This window comes from Apostichopus japonicus, chromosome 21, assembly GCF_037975245.1.
Source record: "Apostichopus japonicus isolate 1M-3 chromosome 21, ASM3797524v1, whole genome shotgun sequence".
NCBI lineage: Eukaryota > Metazoa > Echinodermata > Holothuroidea > Aspidochirotida > Stichopodidae > Apostichopus > Apostichopus japonicus.
This window is the reverse complement of record NC_092581.1, coordinates 17,635,136-17,655,177: the sequence shown is the minus strand read 5'-3', so window position 1 is coordinate 17,655,177 and position 20,042 is coordinate 17,635,136. Positions and strand designations below refer to the sequence as shown.

Here is a 20,042-nt window from a genome sequence, read left to right as displayed (position 1 = left end):
TGCAGTGAAAATTCAGCTTGTGGTACATCATACATCATACAACCTGGCGGGTTCAGTAGTCGCGTCTTAAAATATAACTTCGGCGTTAACATTGAAGGTAATGAAATGGTCTGGGAGATAAGGCTATAAATTGTTGAAGACAATGTTTCTTGCACCGTAATGTTCATTCTGTCTGCATTCGAATATTTGGCTACTCTTTTTTAGCAATTATGAATCTATTCTTCAAGAGTACGCATAAATGGCACCAGTGGCGGAGATTTCTTGTCAGAAGTGGGGGGGTTGCAGGCCATTGATGAAATAAAAAAAGTCATAACTGCTGGCTCACTATCTAAGTGGAGCGCCACCATAAGTTGGGGCGAATTGCACAAGAATTTTTTGGCAAATATCGCCTCCCAGATTGCAGTAAATGGCACTGCCCAGGCCTTGAAAAGCTGGATTTAACCAGGGGCATATGCAGGATTTTCCCTTCCGGGGGGCGCGTATTACTATCTAAGCGGAGCGCCACCATTGGTTGGCGCGCAGCGTACAAGCAAATTTCTGGTTTTGGTACCCCCAGATCACCGGAAATGGCACTTCTTGGGCTTGAAACTGACCAACCATATGTACACTTTTGCCTGAGAACCAAGTTTTTTTCCAAATACTTTGTTTCTCATCTATAACCTTTTTGAAGATTGTCACCAGTCACACATCATGTTCGACTTCATCACATATCCTGTGGATCATTGCTTCTGTAGGTGATTCTTCATCGCGGCCCACAATATCCGTCAGCCCCACTGTTCAGAATTTGAAAATTCACAATTCTCGTGAATAAATTGACTTCAAAATATACCCATAATGTTGCACTAAATATAATCTATGGACAACCGATAAAGAAAAACCTCCTTCAAACCCTAACAGACGGGTCAAAATTGCACGAGTATGATGAAGTATGATGAAGAATGTTGGTTAGGGAATTTTCGAAATTTCAGACGGCTACTAAAAAATTTCGTTGAAGGAAATAAAAATATACCAGATATTTCCGAAACCGAACACTACACACATCGACAGTTTTGAGCATGGGCGCAGATCAGTCTTGGATAATGGTGGGGACGCGTGTCTGTTCTATGACACTATCTAAGCGGAGCGCGACCATGGGTTCGCGCGTAGCGTAGGATTTTTTTGGGCAAATATACCTTCCAGATCGCCGGAAATAACACTTCCCAGACCTAATGATGCTCCTAAACCTCCTTAAGTTTTAGATCTCATGGCTTAGAAATTTAGTTTGGAGAAATACATGGGCGTCTGCAGAAAGAAAATCAGGGGACAATTAATCCAAGTAGACTTTTGTATATACGATGGGTCTGGGGTCCTCTCCCAGAAAACAAATATAGACTGCCGCAAATGCGATTTCCGTCCTATATTTAACAACTGTGGATAAAATACAATAAAATGAGAACTGCTGCATGTCATTTGCACAATGCTGGATCAAACTGCGCCAAAGTTCAATACATGGGAACATATGAAATGCAGCTATTGGTCAAGACAAATTGGTGGGGACACGGTACAGTATATCATGTCCCCACTACTGAAAAAGTTGGTGGGGACGCGTCCCGCTGTCCTCACCAGGATCTGCGCCCATGGTTTGGAGGCCTTTTATCGTGGAACGCCATTTTCATGCTCACTGATATGATGTGATATCTGCTGTTTGCTTTACAAATTCGAATAATTTTGTCACTGTTCCTCTTTCTCTTCCCGTTATTTTCTACTCCATCCTTTTCTCTCTTTCTTCTTTTTCTTTTCCTTCCTTCACCTCGTTGAAGTTGGCAAGTGTATACAGTTCCAAAGCTATTCAACAGCAACAAAACGTTATTTTGTGTATGTCTGTTGTGGGGTGAAGTTAGCGCTATGAGCTACAAGTTCCAATGCGCAAGGTGGGGGAAAGGGGCTAGAAATAATGTGTGGGTCAATTCTAACTCGGTTTTCGGTCGTTAATTGTTGATGTAGCCTACCAGGTAAAAGGTTGAAATGACTTTAACAATTTCAAATTTAATAATTTGATTTATTATGCCATTTGGAGCACATAACATAGGCTATAACAGAACATTACTGGCAAAAACTAGGGGGGGTTGATTGTGTGGACCAATCCCCCCTCTTCAAAAAGTGGGGGGGTTAAACCCCCCCCAACCCCCCCTGTTTCTCCGCCACTGAATGGCACATCCCTACAGGCTACATTAGAAGAAATGTGCGGTATTTCGACGCCAACAGAAGCCGACGACCTAGTGTGTTCGATTGCTGTCCAGTTTCATATACGCCCTAACGATTTCAAAATTGCGGGGTTTTCTAGTCAATTAATTTTGTATTTATTACATTTTATGTCATTTAAATAACATGTAGACCTTTTTAGTAATTTATTTACAGATATTTATTATATTTTTAAGTATTTACTAATTTAATTTGGTTAAAATTGGTTGGTTAAAATTGGTTAAAATTATTTTATTATAACGTAATTTTAAAATATACCCTATATAAAAATGTTGGCATCCAATAGTTTGGAGGGTTAGTTCGTGTGATTCATGGCCAAGGACTCTAATTTGAACTCACACCCATTTTCCGGATTACCCAGTTGTATTGTGAGCCAATACTCACCATAACACACCCAAATGCCCGTGGGAAGATAATTATTATGAAACATTCGACACTGATTCTTTTAGTTTGGATCGTCATCAGATTTAATTGATGATATGCCACCCGTATGGTTTACATCCGTCACATTTGCCCGAAATAAACATGTGTAGGTTTATTGGTGTAATAAATCGGGACAAGCATGGTTTAGCATGCTGATCAACATGGCCTACCTCTACCCATTGATTTAATACAACAATTATTTCCCCTCTGTCTGCTGGGGACAGTTCAGTTTGCTCAGTTCAGGGACATGATAACTGCTCTTCGTGTTCATTTTCACTTTCTTCCTATTCATACCGATCATCTTTCTTTGGAATACAACGCTTTGTTTGTCTACCATACATCTGTTCGGATAAGGCCGTATATTACGTAAGTATGCAGTTCGGCAAGAATCTCTAGGGCCTCCTTGCTGTCTCAGGAAAGACGTAAAAGTGAAACTATGATACTTGCAAGTTGCTCGAAGTACCACACCCACACCAGCCCCGATGCAGGAAGCCCTACGCATGCCAGCAATAGGCCTATAGGATACACGAGGGACTTTCTTATCACGCCAACTTTCCACAAACCGACGTCTTCATATTTTCAGAAGGGATGGGTCCGTTGGACTGACGGAGATTTGGATGATGGAAAGGTGAAGGAGACAGTTTCAAAATGTAACCTATGGTCATTTTATCGGAATTATATATAAAAATTACTTGCAAATATTACGCAATGCAAATCAGCGTTTTGTATTCCACCTGTCCATAAAATGATCCGTATTTTCGGCATTGTTAACCAAGTAAGAAACATTGACATGGTAAATTGGCAAACGAAACGATTTCTCTTGTTCAGAAAGTATGATGTTATACTAGTACGAATAATTCTAGTACGAAAATTAATTTAATCAACTTTTTTTTAAGGAAATTACAGCGTTTAAAAGATGTTTTGGGGCAACTCCCCATGATTTGCGAAGAGATACCCAACACAGTTTTTCGTAAGAGAAAAGTCAAAGTACTGAGAAGAGATAGGTAGGCATTTATTGCAAACTTGGACCAAATACAGGTGCGTATCCAGGGGGGCGTTGGGGGCGCGCGCCCCCCGGGTAAGAAAAAGAGGAGAGAAAAAAAAAGAAGAAAAAAGGAAAAAAGAGGGGAAAAAAGAAGAGGAGGAGAGGAAGGAAGGAAGGAAGAGAAAAGAAAAAGAAGAAAGAGAGAAAAAGGAGAAAAAGAGGGAGTAAAAGAAAAACGCGAAGACACCGGGAAGAGAAAGAGGAACAGTGACATCATTACAGCGCTGAAGGGTAGCCAGTGACGGATCAATGATTTCGTAAAAGTTTGACTCACCCTACCCCTTACACCGACAACTCCATTTTTTGACGTTTCCATTTTCCTCTCTCACTAATGATCTATATATATACTATATATGGTCTATCATAACGCGTGTGTAGAATTGTGCTATCAAACCAACTGTGGCTGGTCTCGAACTCGATCGTGTCGTCGGGGAACATGACGATTTTTGGGATGGGGGCGACCGCCCGCCCCCCCCCCCCCATTCAGCATTGTTTTAAATGATATCGCTAAGTAATTTCAAAATAGAAAGTGCTTAGATGCAACTTACAAGGCCTGGGAAGTGTCATTTCCAGCGATCTGGGAGACATTTTCGGCCAAAATTTGCTTGTACGCTTCGCGCTAACAAATGGTCCTGTGTAGTGCCATTTCCAGCGATCTGGGAGGCATTTTCGGCCAAAATTTTCTTGTACGCTTCGCGCCAACCTGTGGTGGCGCTACGCTGAGATAATTTGCCTACAGGCTGCGCCCTCCCTTGGCAAATTCCTCACTACGCGCCTGTTCGAATTTGTGACGCAAACAGCAGATATCACATCATATCAGTGAGCATGAAAATGGCGTTCCAGGATGAAAAGCCTCAAAACTGTCCGACTTGCCTAAAAAAATAACCCAAATTTCCGCGCGCTTCGCGCGCGTTCAACGTGTTAATGTCAATATCATATAAGCAAGCATCAGGTAATACATCGCATGCCATCATGTACCGTACGGTCCGTTACAATTGCGCAGTATACCGCGGGATGCTAATGTAAACAACGACATGTCTCATGTAGATGTATAAAAAGCATGGAGGTCCAATTATGTCAAAACTCTCTTTTACATTAGTAATGGCGAATTAGGGGCTGCACCCCCGCCGCGCAGTTGCGGAGCGTCCATATGGTCAGGGGGGCGCATGCCCCCCCCCCCCCTGACGGACTCAAATGGACTGCTGGCGCGTTTTTCAGCTCTTTACCACTTTTTACTTATTCTAGATTATTGACTTTTTTATTGCGTTCTCATCTACTTATTGACATTTGTCACATTTTGTTGGTGTAATTTGGAGATGACACCTATTTATTCTTCGTTTATCTGCAAATTAGCCAGGCCCGGAAAAGGTCATTTCCGGCGATCTAGGGAGTATCTTTACTCAAAAATTTTCTGTACGCTACGCGCCAACCAGTGGTGGCGCTCCGCTTAGATAGTGTTGAAAGCGCCCCTACAGACCATTCTCGCTCCTCCTGACCAATACCCCTAGCTCCGCCACTTCCGCCGCGCCTCCTACGCCTATGTGTATAGTGTTCGGTTTCGGAAATATCTGCTATTTTTTCATTTCCTTCAACCAAGTTTTATAATAGCCGTTATAACAGGTTTTAATATTTCTACACCAATAAATTAACTGTGTCTGAATTTTCGAAAATTTCTGACCAACATTCTGCATCACATTTCCCTCTACTCGTGCAATTTTGACCAGTCTAGTGTTAGGGGTTCAAGGAAGTTTTTCTACATTGGTTGTCCATAGATGAAATTTTGTACAACATTATGGGTATGTTTTCAAGTGAGTTTATTCACGAGAAATGTGAATTTTCAAATTCGGAACAAATATGGGGCTTAAAACCTTGAAAAGTGGGGCTGACGGGTATTGTTGGCCGTGACGTAGAATCACCTACAAAAGCAAAGACCCACAGGAGATGCGATCAGGTCGAACATGATGTGTGCCGGGTTGACAATCTTCAAAAAGGTTATGGATGGAAAAAAAAAACTATTAGGAAATATTTGGTTCTCAGGCAAAAAGTGTACATCTGGTTGGTCATTTCAAGCCCGAGAAGTGCCGTTTCCGGTGATCTGGGGGGTATCAAAATAAGAAATTTTCTTGTACGCTGCGCGCCAACCGATGGTGGCGCTCCGCTTAGATAGTAATTCGCGCCCCCCGGGTTTGAAAATCCTGGATACGCGCCTGAAATATAGTCAACTCATTTGGCAATAGCCTTTCGAATTACCAAAGATGCTACTATAGCGAATAGAGGGCGTTTTACGAGGCTTTTAATACCAGCGGCCTGTAAGTATAAATATACAGCTCTGCAGGTATACTTACATCACAGAAATTTAAACAGTATACATACATTTTCCATGTATAAATATGTGCGAACTTATTTTGGCGTTGATGTGTGCGGGATTTTTACGAATACGCTCGTATTGAAGTTGATCCAGGGCAGCAGTACCCGGGGAATAGAAAATTGTAGCCACTGCATTGTAGCCACTGTCTAAGTGAGAGCATTGTTTATACTCTTTCACTCTGTGACGAGACAAACAATAGGACTATATTCCATTCTTGGGGCACTTTAATTTACTTATTGGACAGATCGGTCCTTTAAAACGGAGGAGGGGACGGGAAGGAGACGAAGAAGGGGGTGGGAAAGGCAGTGTAAAGTAGGTTAGAGGTAATAGAGAGGAGTCACGTATATTTCAAATTATGTAGAAAGTATGGGTCGAACATGATGCGCAATACATGTTCCCCTGCAAGGTCATTCGGAAATGATCCCTATAGCATACGAACATCAACATCCACATTCAATCGATGTTTTGTAATTATAGATATCGTCGTCATGGTGATGTGATCATATGCCTATGCAAGTTGCATCATATGCTAAGCAGGGAGAATAATGCATATACTCAGACACGATGAGGGGGGGGGGGGGTTGGGGGCGATGAGGGCCATGCGAGATTACATTAAGGAATTTCTTTCGTCGAGATTGTACGTTGTTGTGCTCACATATCCATATAATCCATTCACATATTTATTTCAGAATTCCAAAGTATTACAAATCATAGAATAACAAACATCTTCTCTTTATCGCCAAAGAAAATCACTGCATAGAGAAATATATGTAGCAGTATATACGGTAGGCTATATGTCAACTTTAATTTTTCTCCCTGTATTCATTTTAGCATGTTTGTGCAACTGATCCTTCTGTGATCGAACGTGGAGCCCTCTATATCTTTTATATATGTTTCAATATTGAATACATTATTAAAGATTACAAAATATTTTTCTCAAGGTTCCACGTCATCGTCAATGTGCGAAAAAGTGACTGCATTTTCTAACAATTTTCTGAGAAAGCCTCATTCCTGTAACCTTCTAGGGAATTCACCGTCTGCGTTCCAGATTCAGCATAAGATGGCTGTTGGTCTGTCGTCTCCGTACTCAATTTCATATCTTCTTCTTTTCCCCTGCAATGAAATATTCTTTGATTTATATAACATATACGTTTGTTTAATACTTATATATTCATTTGTCCACAAGTCTTATAAAGAATTTTTTGTCCGATGACTCATTTATTAGGAGGCGATTTCACCTCCCGATGAAGAAATAGACAACATTTTCATTCATATAATAAAGGTCAACTTGTGCCTATGGAATACGACCACATTAAGCACAAAAGGCTCGAGAGTCAATGAGACAACGAGACACAGACAAGCTTTCAGGGACTTTGTCACCTACATTTTCAAATTAATGGAGCAATTTGCTTCTTTATATAAACTTTTATGTAAACAGGTTTATTGCAGAAAAGATTCAAAAGAACATGTAAATGTTGGCGCGGATTGCATGGTGTATGTGGGCTGTACGTACACCCACCTCCCCATTCCCTCCCGTTCAACCCCACGAAAGAATTAACAATGATAATTAGCGCAACCTTGCGTGTTAGACCTATTTATTCATCTAATTTATAGCCTGGTAGTCCTCAGAATTTAAAACGTAACGATAGCTCTACACTTTGTATCAACACAGGTGTCTATATGTAAAAGGAGTGATTCAGTACATGGTTTCGTAACAGACCTAGATTAATGATAAAATGATATCGTAAAATTTAATAGTTACATGTTATAAGTTATACCTGAGTTAACGCTGGTGTTTCTTATTTCGCCTATATTCTCAAAGTTAATGAATGATTGAGTTAGTTCTTGGTTGACAATAACTGACGTTATTATATAAACGTATACTTTTTTTTAAAATTATAATTCCAGAAATTTATTGAACCCATGAATACTGCTTTTATTGTTTTACTTGGTATTTTAATTCACTCATGACCAATTAATATTATGTTTAATTAAACCTAGGTAACACTTACCTCTTGACGCCTGGTGAACAGTCTGCCAGCGTTTCTGGTAATTTAGCACCTTTTGTCTCAGGCAGAAAGATGACTAAAAGTCCCCCAACGATGGCAGACAGTCCAAATATTAAGAGAGGCAGGAACTCTATGACTTCTCCAAGGGCTAGGATAAGTGGGCCAAGAATGCTACCGATTCGCCCACTGGTGGAGCACAAACCAATCCCAGCGCTTCTGTTGAGGGAATATGTGACATCATCAACTTTTAAATGTATTGATATGTAAGTAACATGTGATGTTGTTTTGTTCTATGAGTTATATAGACCTATACTCCTTTGAAGGCATGCAATGTCGGTTACATCGAAGGAAAGACTCATGCTTTATGTAAAGTATTGATAGTAGTGTATATACCCTCCGGCCCTTCCAAGAAAGTTATGAGCAGAATATTATGCCAAAGCACTGCCTCGCGGTAACGGCCTTGCCAATCGCCATACCCCTTCCCCCACCTTATGACGTCTGGAGCCACTGAGTCGGGCCTGAGGCAATTATAGCACCGCTGGTCCACTTTTTGAAGTCTTCATTTCTCACAAGTTATGAACATGCAATACACCATTCTTAGTCCCACATTTCTCGGGCCTCTAATGGATCCTTGTCACATGGACTGTAGACCCTGACCGTCTCTCTCCAAGCCTTCCCCCAACTTCTTTTTCCCCTCCCAATATCTTCTCTCATATATCCTGCAGTGAGGCAGTCTTTGAAAATACTGCTGCAATATACCTTTATGTATTGTTCAATGTTGAAGGTATTTGCAATTTCATATATGTAATGTCATGAATGAGAAAAGGTATAACCATGTGAAGCGTTGTGGTCAATTGGTTAAGGTTAGCAGGTTTGACTCCTGACCAGATCATTACGTCGTGTCCTTGGGCAAGGCACTTTATCTCCATTGTCACACCTCACCCCTACAGGTGTAGAATTGGGGACTTGCGAGGTAACTTGTAAATATAATTACCCTGCGCCGATTGCTGGCTGCACCCTATGGGAAGTTCCCTTAGGGGACTATAGTGACCCTGCAGGAGGAATTGTTTGAAATATGCACACTTTGATATGTGGGTATGACAAGTAACCTATGACCAGGGGTTGAAGTTGCAAAGTCGTGTGATGGGACCTTGGTCTCAAACAAGACTGTAAACCTTCGACTGCAACTTTTACTTTAAAATATCAATTTCAACTCACCTTGCAACAGTTGGGAAAATTTCTGCAGCATAAATGTAAATTATAGCAAAAGAAGCAGAAATGCAGAATTTTCCAATCATGGCTACTGTAGTCTTCCATACACCGGTCGCTTCAAAAAGAGAGAGAGAGAAGGGAGAAACGAAAGTTTAGTGATGAATTAAGAGAGACTTTATCCGTACTTGTCGTGTGACGTCACAAATCTGGGCACTAAAACCCAAACATGACAACGAACTGATATAAGCCTACCCCAACAAGTCAGTACAGACCTGAAGACGTGTAATTTATGAATTTAATGCGTTAATATGTATATACCAAACAATATATATCCTTACGAGACTATACGCAAACAACATGAATACAAATAATCATCCGAATATTATAAGACAGATATCAAGCGGTATATGATAAATCCATTCTGCCGTGATTTCAAAACCTTTCTTGTGCCACCCCACCCCCCCCCCCTCCCCTTACAAAACATTGCACATGACTTACACCTCATGTCAAATTTTCCATTGAGGATGTCTATGTTAATTGCATATGCTGAATTAGCAGTAAACATGCCACTTACGAATCAGTATGGTACAAATACAAGCTACGCCTCCAATAATTTCGAGCATGCTGGTTGACCATTTTCTTCCCAAGAAGGAACCAATCAATGGTATGCAAAGGAGGTAGGCGGGTATTTCGACCAGTCCAGATAGGAAGAAAGATACGTAATCATTGCCTCCGAGATCAGCAGTGTTGAAGGTTAACCCGACATAAACTAAATTATTGATTGTCCTATATAATACACGACAAAAGGAAGAAAAATTAATCATAATTCAGTTGATTTACCTCGTCACATAACCTACTCGAGACTTGAGCACAAATTTAAATTGTGTGTGTGAGAAAAGCCATCCAAGATAGAGCTTAATTGCATTGGCACGAAAACCAACAATTTGAAATATATTCAAGCCCTATCGAAACTAAAATCATGTCATCATAATGATGTTACGGCAAGTGAGGCATCACGAGTCTCTTGGAAAGGGAAACATGCATGAAACACGTGATCACGGTTATGGTTAATTAGCAATCTTATATACCATATACGTATAATGTATCTTACAGCCGCAAAGAACGTATACGATGATCTTAGTGAAATTATTATTGCTTTACTACATACATGTCACAGCAATTTCCTCTATACTTCCCAACACTACATATACCACCTATAGCCTAGGCTACAATGAACCTATCCGACTATACAGCCTATATAGGCTACTTCATATTAATAAACCTAGCCTTAAAGTTGCATGCCGGCCTATCTCTATGGTGGACTGAACATCGTCATCAAGTGACTGGACGGTTTTGGTAAGGTAGAAATAGCTATTATAATGGTTTGCGATTGATCATTCGAGAGTTTTGTCTAACAGCTATTCATTCCAGAGAAATGTACCCATTCAATTTAGCTTAGGGTTTATATAGACATATATACAGTCATTTAGTTGGGATGAACATAACTCATGCAAACACAACAACATCCCGTAATTCCTTTAACATAAGGCTTACCAGTTGAACATCATATTTAGAGCGTGTAGTCTTAAGCCAGGCGTACGAAATATATCAATAGCTGAGACCATCTTTGCATTAGATGAAGCCTAGAATAGCAATGACGAAAATATGAAGTATTAAAGAAAAAATGCGAAACTTCTAAGAAGAGTTATATGTGGGATATGAGCCTGTAAGTTGCGGATAGGGATGGAGTGGATGTAAAAGGTAACGGGAAAGTACATGCAGGGTAATTGGTGCTATGTGCTTTGCCCCCATTAACATTCAAACTTAATGATTACATTAATGAGGTCTCAATTTATCAAAAATATTGAATAGCCTCGATGCATCTTCCCCCTCTCTCTGACCAAGATAACTGGTACGGTTGCCCGTTGTTTTTTGTGTTTTTATTTAGCAATAATGAATGCAAAATTATAGCGTAATTTCAACTCATGGTGAATTGCGAATCTCCAAATGAACCTCCTACGGAGAAATGTTTACTGAATCGCCCAAGAATAACACTTCAAACTTATTACACATAAAAATCCAATTTCAAGGCCTTAATTTTGACTTCTAATTTTTTTTTTTACGATGGAGAGTACTGTCCATACCGGAGAATTGTATGTGTACTCTATAAAGAACATCTTGAGTTTCAAATCTCGTAAAACGAATACCCGATTACCTCTTGTTCCTTAGTCATTTCATCTTCAAGATTCGGAGGAACTTTATCGCTGGTTTTGTTCTTCTTTGCAATTTTATGAACAATCTTGATTGCGTCTTTGAATTTTTTCTTTGAGATTAACCATCTGGCTGATTCTGGCAAAACTCTGCGGAAAAAATACAATTTATTCGAAGAAGTCCTTTGATTCTAAATTTTTTTTTTATAGGCAACAGTCATGGAAGTTTACGACTTTCGATTGCCGTTTTGTACATTGTTTTTTTTTTTTTTTTTGAGGCAATACCAACTGGCTAAAAGGAAGTTCATTGACAAAACTTAATTATGAAAATTAAGTAGCCAATATTTTTTTACGTTTGCTAACTTACATTTCTTCAATATGCTCATAATTATAGGCGATAGCCCGAAGACCCTCCGCCCGCAAAATGTAAAGATCAAATAATAACAATAATGTTTAAAGAGTGACTATTTCTTCCGCATTGATTATTTATGATTAAAATTTCAAGTGATGCAATCAAGAATATTAAAACAAAGATAGAATGTACGGGCCTAGTTTCTGTCAACCTATACTTCACCACTGATGCTCCAAACACATCATGGAGAAGGGGCTTAAGGCGGGGGTGGGTGGTGTGGGGTGGGGAGTGGGTTGGAAGGGGAAATGGTGAATTAAGCCAAATAGATTGTTGGTGCTCTTCTAACTCATGTTTCATACAGGCTATATGCATACATGGGCTTACGGTATAAGAAGCAAACACGGTAGAAGTGCACAGGCCAGAAATATTTGTAGGTATCTCCAGTCACGAATAAAGAACGCTGCCACAGCCAAGAGTAAATATCCAACTGCGTATGTAAGACAAATCAGTATACCAGCAAACACTCGTTTTGAGGGACCAACTAACTCGGTACCTGAAATGAACAGCAAAAACATTGAAGCCCCAGTCAAGAGCCACTATCTTTTTGAAGGGGTGAGGATACGGGTACGTGAGGGTGACCCCTATAACACCTAAAAATAACACAGTAAGATACTTCAACGTTGGATTTGCAAAAGCCTATGCATTGTGCCACCAAATGAGCTACCCCAATCCCATCCAATCCCATCTACGTCGCATCATCTGTAAGGAAGAAATTTCTTTGCGAATGATGGCGAGGATTTTGTAACGTTTTCGAGAGGACGGTGTTTAGTAGTAAGGGGAAAAGGTACACACTGTTGATATACTTGTATTGTGACATATTATAAAGGTCTTGAAATATGTCAATGGTAAGTATTATATATTGCCAAGATATCGTTACCTGAATTTGACCAATTTTATTAATTAAGGTTATGATGTACATTGTAATGTTATATAACATAACATAACATACTAGAAAGGCCATGATATTTCAAGACTTTTTTATTTGATCAAGGTCATGTTAAACAATGTAATTTGCATAACTTCACCTAGATTGTAATGACCACAATTCTCATTGCAACATTGCAAGACGTTACCTACGGTACATTATAAAGGCCATATGATTTACATAATAGTGTTACATGAATTTACCTAATATAAAGGCCATGATGTACATTGAAACATTGACAGTTCCAGTTAAGAACCTCAGCAGTGTTAACATCCAGTAGTTGCGTGTAAATGCAGTCAGGAAAGTGAAGACGATATGCAATCCACACGATATGAAGAAAGTGTAGTAACGACCAATCCTATTTGACAAGGATAGGAATATATAAATAACCTATCCCACTTCTGACACCATGCTAAAACTTGCTAAAACAAAAGTACAATGCATGCATGAACAACAATGCAGGGCTTAAGGATGAACAAAATCATTTCACAGGTAGCTGCATCAGTGTTTGTTACAGACGCAAAATGCTTTTTAAAGTTTCACGTTATACATCATATAAGTTTGCATATATGCTGTGAAGTATGACGTTTTGTCTGGTCATTAAGTTGATATGTTGATTGCCATTTGATTGGTTGATTGTAATGTAAGAAGAAATACTCAGTGACTTGGAATACGTGAGTTATATGTGATTGAAGGCAAGTGAACCCATTGTAAAATTCAAAGTGTTCTTTCTATATAGTAGACTAACGACACCCAACAACTTAATGAAGCTGCTTACTGAAAGAACTGCTCAAGCATGACGGTTTCAAATGATAAATGAAAATAAACAAGAAAACTGAAATGAGAACTTGCCAATCAGCAATGGATCCAAAGAGTATGGACCCTACGAGGTAACCAACATAGTAGATGGATTGAGACGTATCTGCGAGAAACTTATTCTCACAAACTAGGTCGAACTAGTTGAGGAAACGATAGAGAAGAAATTGAGGCATTACATATAATCATGATTATTTACCTGTGATCTCAATGTTTATAGGCCAGTTTGCAAGAGCAAATGAATTAGACGAATGGAGTCATACGAGAGTAAAATATGGTCAACGGCCATTAAGAAGTTTACATGGTAATATGACAACTCTATCGGTATACATGAATGCTCGCAATGTTACCAGTCGCATGCGAAGACCAATGCAATACGTACGGTAAGCTGGTCTGGATGAACCTTGTTAGAGGGGCTACTTTGTAAGTCAACAGTTGCAGAGAGAGAGGGTAGGTGGGTTGGGAGGGGGGGGGGGGTAGGAGGTAGGAATATGTATCGACGAGTTTCGGGTGTTTGAGCAGATCATTTGTAGACTCGGTATACTTACGTCACTAACAACAGATGCCACGTATTGGCTCTGGTCGTAAACCCATCCTTCATCGCAAGCAGTAGTAGCCGCTGTGTAGTTACCAGCATAGTAACCTTGTGACCAGTCGTTTGGATAAACAGCATCATACTTGTCACACTCGGAATATACGATATCTCCATCTTCAATTGATGACGGTATAGACGATGCACGGTATCGGTGTATACACTCTAGATAATCGTCTTTACTTATGGACAATAAATCGTAACAGTTGGTGACATCATCTGACCATTCTTGAACGGAGCACCAATGGTTCAGATCCCCCAATATAAAGACTGCAGATAAAGAAATCATAGCTTGCGGTGTAGCAGTCAGACACACCAACGTCAGTAGGGTTATCTGGTAAGGACCGAAGTCACCCACAATCTCTAAAATATCATCGAAATCCATGATCTCTGAAAAGGGTCACCTGTATATGATTCTACAAACAAGAAAGTAGAAAATACATATTTCAATTCATTTTGAATCGAGACATTTTATTTAACGTATATTTTCTCATCAATTATACAACATATTTTACCGCTTAACAATGATAGAATGTCAAGAACTCATTAAATAAGTTTTTAAATAGTTTTCTTCGTGCAAACATTCCCATTTTCCTGGTGGCACAATTGCCTTTCGTGCGGTGGGGAGCCTTAACACTAACTGCCTCAAATCTCACAAAACAAATTGATATGGTGTACTATTTTACACCTAAATACCTTTGATTATGGAAAAGCAATCCTTCAAGGACAGGGTCCACAATTTCAGTAAAGGCACAGCCCCATAGATCCCGTATACCATGCGCGTGGACAGTCCTTCTTATATACACACACATATATATATATATCAGCGTCCATAACCTAGTGGCTAGGGTGTCCGCATATAAAGCGGGAGGCCCGGGTTCGAATCCCGGTGGAGGCTGGAAGTTTTTTCACTGTTCTTGATTTTCCAACTCATTACGAATTGAATTATATATATATTCATTTGCCTTTGTCGTTTACCTCCATTTCAATGACAAAAGTCTGTTTCTCTCTCTTTCGAGATCCGGCTTTAGGAATCACAAATGATTTCGTGTTGGTTAGCATCGTGTTTGATCTCTGGAGTAAGGCAAATATGTCACCGAAACAGAACTGGTGTTGTTCGATACAGGTGACAAACGCCTACAGTGGAATTACGACCTTCCTTACCGGTTTCGAACCTCTGGACATACAATCAGCGTCCATAGCCTAGTGGTTAGGGTGTCCGCATATAAAGCGGGAGGCCTGGGTTCGAATCCCGGTGGAGGTGGAAGTTTTGTCACTGTTCTTGATTTTCCAACTCACTACGATTTCAATTATATATATATATATATATACATGCATATATAAACGTGTAAACATGCAATTTGTCGACGTTCAAAACCACACAGCACTTGGATTGTGACTAAGCTCTTAAACGTTAGGTACATTATAAGCAATATACTTTTTAATTTTAAATAATTTCGACTTACATGAAACTTTGAAGCCTTCTTATGTTTCCCGACAACCATGCGGGATCTTTCCTGACATATCGTATAATGGTAGGTTTATACTATCAATTGTTCTTGTGGCTTTGTATATAACTGTAAACAAAATGTGCGTTACACTGATTAACATCAAGCTAATTATCGAATTCAGTCTTAATAACGGTCTTATCTTATTTGTTAATACTGTAGTTTTGCTCAAAGTACACTGGGATTTGTCAACGCACCACATGAAAGCTTAGCCGTAACAACTTTTGTGACATACCGTACATGTTCTGTTTACTTTTTGTTGCATAGTTTTCCGTGCCGTTTGCAGCGATAATTGGTATCAAAACACATGTGTGAGCACATATATATATATATATATATATATATATATATATATATATATATATATATATATATATATATATATATATATATATATATATATATATATTTATATATATATATATATATATATATATATATATATATATATATATATATATATATATATATATATATATATATATATATATATATATATATATGAATTGTAGAATATGAGACTTCAACAAGCACAGTAAGAAATTATACAAAGCTGTATGTTCCAATATTATTCCGCTCTTTCATATATATATATATATATATATATATATATATATATATATATATATATATATATATATATATATATATATATATATATATGTATATATATATATATATATATATATATATATATATATATATATATATATAGAACAGCACGCCTTGGACCACCTAACCAATGGGTCATATGAACTTTAAAGACAATGTAGAAGCCTGTACCATAATGCGTCTTGGCCGGTCCAAAGAGTACTTGACCACTTCATCATCACTTCTGAATGACTGTAACGGGACCACAAAAGCTTTGGGCACTAATCCATCCAGCGCGTCTTGGACCACCTACCTACCAATGGGTCATATGAACTCTTATGACAATGTAGAAGAGTACTATAATGCATCCTTCAATTACAATCAGAACGCATGCATGGTCCTTTGTTCCGCTCTTTCACATTTGTCTTATGAAGTATTGAGTAATAGTGAAATGGAACATCTTTGCACTATAGATCGGTAAAAGTGTATCAATTCTACCAGATTAAAGTAATTTTGGCATGAGAATTTCTCTTCTGCAAGTACATTCCAATCCAAATGTAATTTTGACCTAATTTAACAAACGCACAATTGACATAAAACTGGCACTTTTGTTAATGGATTGAATGTGTATCTTGTATTGAGTAAAATTTGTATAGCTAGATTATGGAAGTTATAATTAATCTTTAGGTCAAACTGAATAAAAGGAAATTTACTAAAAACTCACACTAACTCTGGTCTATGTTTAGTTGGAATAAACCCAGTGAAACTTCTTATGGTGGATCTGCCTTCTACACTCCAACAGAAACTTTCTATTGAAAAATCGCTAAAAGAAAGGACAAGCACAATGGGAACACGGTAAAATCAAAATGCATATAGAATGGCACTACAGGGTAAACTTGGATCGGTTCATTACCAACTATGACTAATGGAGACCTTAAATAAATCAGAAAAGGATTTCGGCATAAAAGATATGACTGGGTAGAACTATTTCACTTGAAGACTATTTTGCTAAATATACTATTAAAGTAAGTTTATCTCCGCTTGAACCGAGATGACTGATTGTCTTTGTCAGCTCTAGAATGTAGCAGTGGAATCTTTCAGAATATACCAAGGGGGGGGGGGGGGGGGGTAACAGCGTTCACAACCACTTTCAAGGATAGAGGCAAGAAAACTTCTCTGTTCTTTAAATATGTAACTGTGTGACGTGTGAAAAGAATAAAAGAAATGAAATTAAGTTCTATGAACGAAAAATTATTTAAAAAACCGTTTTCATTGCGTTGCCAGTCTACAGAAATCCCAACATTCCGAAAAAAGGGTTGCGCCTAAGTTAATATCATTACCTCGAAAAAAAAAACAATTTCTGGAGATATCTTCAGATCGAATTTAGCATCAAATGTGGCACCATTTTGCATCTAGCCCATCCTCCGTATGCGAAAATTTTCCAGACCCCTTAGACCCCTCCCCCAGGACGGCGATCCGTATCCACCTAAGTGCCCCCCATCAAATGCTGGTGCCCCCCCCTGTGCCCCTCAGACTGAAAAGTCTGGTGACGCCACTGCTACCCACGCCAGCGTTCCACAAACAAACGTCTTCATATTTTCAGAAGGGAAGGGACCGTGGAACTGACGGAGATTTTGGATGATGGCAAGGTGAAGGAGACAGTTTCAAAATGTAACCTTGTGGTATTTTTATCGGAATTATACTATTTAAATTACTTTCAAATATTACGCAATGCAAATCAGCGTTTCGTTTTCGACCTGTACATAAAATGATCCATATTTTCGGCATAACCAAGTAAAACCATTGAAATGGTAAATTGGCAAACGAAGCAATTTCCCTTGTTTAGAAAGTATGATGTTATAGTACGAATAATTCTAGTACGAAAATTCATTTAATCAACTTTTTCTAGGACATTACACCGTTTAAAAGATCTATTGATGCAACTCCCCATGATTTGTGAAGACATACCCAACACAGTTTTTCGTAAGAGAAAATTCAAAGTACTGATAAGAGATAGGTAGGCATTTATTGCAAACTTGGACCAAATGTAGCCAACTCATTTGGCAATAGCCTTTCGAATTACCAAATATGCTACTATAGCGAATAGATGGCGTTTTACGAGGCTTTTAGTACCAACGGCCAGTAAGTGTAAATATATAGCTCTGCAGGTATACATATATCACAGAAATTTATACAGTATATATGTTCCGCGCAATTTACCGATCTGCGCTATCTTAAGATTGCGCTGCGCGTTCTTAGGATCCTATAATTGCGCACCGATCTTAAGATTGCGCAAGCTGTTAATAGCAAGCTGCTAGTGTTAACTGTAGGCCTATACGGGAAAGAACATGGGAGGAGGGGCCAAGTTTTTCTTTATATCAAACACACCAAATTCTACGCAACACAAAATGAATAAATATGGGTAGCCAATTTAGGGCTATGAGTTTTCGTTTAAAGACCTAAACGTTTAAACGGCCGGTTTTTCGTTCGTTTTAACGTTCGCGAAAATCGCGGAAAATGGTTTCAGTACCGAAATCGGTCTTTTCCGACCGAATTACGGTACTATTTTTTATTTTAAGAAAACCGAAATGTGAATTGCAAATACTGGAAAAAAAACAAAGTTAAAGCTTCCATCCATCATTTGTTGACTTTGGTTTCTCCTATTTACTGTTCTTTTCGCAATGTGAAAGTAAATTGCAACAAGAGAAAGCTTTTCTGCTAGACAACATTATCAGCTACGATCGGCACACGCTATATACCAGTGCTGAGTGCCAAAACTAGGCCTAACATTAGGCTATGCAGTCCTTATATGCGTGAATCAGTTTGGTGACGAATATCATACACTGTATGATCCTGTAAACTTGAAATTATCTTTATATTGTATAAATGTTGCCAGCCATTGCATTGAGAATTCCAATGTTTTTAGTTTTTATGTGTTGTGTTGTAAATGAAGAACCTGTTAACACAGTTGACAGGATTTATTTTTATTACATGAATTTCTTAAACTCGAATCATTGACAGGATTTGTTTTAATAGATCCTTAAACAGAGAGGACATCGATTAATAAGAATGATGAAATCCGACTGAAAAAGGGGACTGGTTGCTGATCTCCTTTAGTGCTGTCCTTTAGAAGTGTCACAGTTCAACCTGAAAAACTATGAATAGTTTTTAGAACATGCATGAAATGAGACAAAATTGATCTCCATCATAAAGGAAATCAATATGCCCAATGAAAACTGATGTTTTAGAGGGACTCTTTTTGTAGGCTATACCACTTTTATTGCGAAATAAAGAAAAAAATTTAGAACAAAAACCTGCCTATAGCCGTCCCTTTAAGTACTTATTATACCTACGAACTGACGTGAATTATCTCCACCATGGCATCCCATAGGATTGATGATGACGTCAGTTGAGTGTTGCAGAAAATTAATGAGGTACCGACACCATCATTTGATTCAGATACTCCATACAGCTACGATCGCAAGAAAGCGCAGTATCGATAAAACGCGCAAGACGGGCCTTGCGCAATCTTAAGATCGGTGCGCAATTATAGGATCCTAAGAACGCGCAGCGCAATCTTAAGATAGCGCAGATCGGTAAATTGCGCGGAACATATACATACATTTTCCATGTATAAATATGTGTGAACTTATTTTGGCGTTGATGAGTACGGGGTGTTTACGAATACGC

At 38.7% G+C, this 20,042-nt stretch overlaps 1 protein-coding gene across 3 annotated transcripts in view; it reads right to left on the bottom strand.

Annotated features, from left to right (window-relative positions):
- Positions 1–6,739: 6,739 nt before the first annotated feature.
- Positions 6,740–20,042, bottom strand: part of LOC139962576 (organic cation transporter protein-like) — a 56,715-nt gene continuing 43,412 nt past the window's right edge. For 2 of the 3 annotated variants that reach the window (XM_071962698.1, XM_071962697.1), the window contains exons 2-11: positions 14,210–14,669; positions 13,698–13,801; positions 13,049–13,203; positions 12,245–12,413; positions 11,514–11,658; positions 10,853–10,941; positions 9,873–10,084; positions 9,305–9,413; positions 8,090–8,302; positions 6,740–7,190 (exon numbers count right to left, since the gene is read on the bottom strand). In XM_071962698.1, coding sequence (XP_071818799.1) covers positions 7,061–7,190; positions 8,090–8,302; positions 9,305–9,413; positions 9,873–10,084; positions 10,853–10,941; positions 11,514–11,658; positions 12,245–12,413; positions 13,049–13,203; positions 13,698–13,801; positions 14,210–14,638 — 1,755 coding nt within the window. In that variant the 5' untranslated portion in view covers positions 14,639–14,669 and the 3' untranslated portion in view covers positions 6,740–7,060. Of the gene's footprint in view, positions 7,191–8,089; positions 8,303–9,304; positions 9,414–9,872; positions 10,085–10,852; positions 10,942–11,513; positions 11,659–12,244; positions 12,414–13,048; positions 13,204–13,697; positions 13,802–14,209; positions 14,670–15,719; positions 15,831–16,544; positions 16,656–20,042 lie in introns of those variants that run through there. The other variant, XM_071962696.1, reaches the window with a different exon arrangement.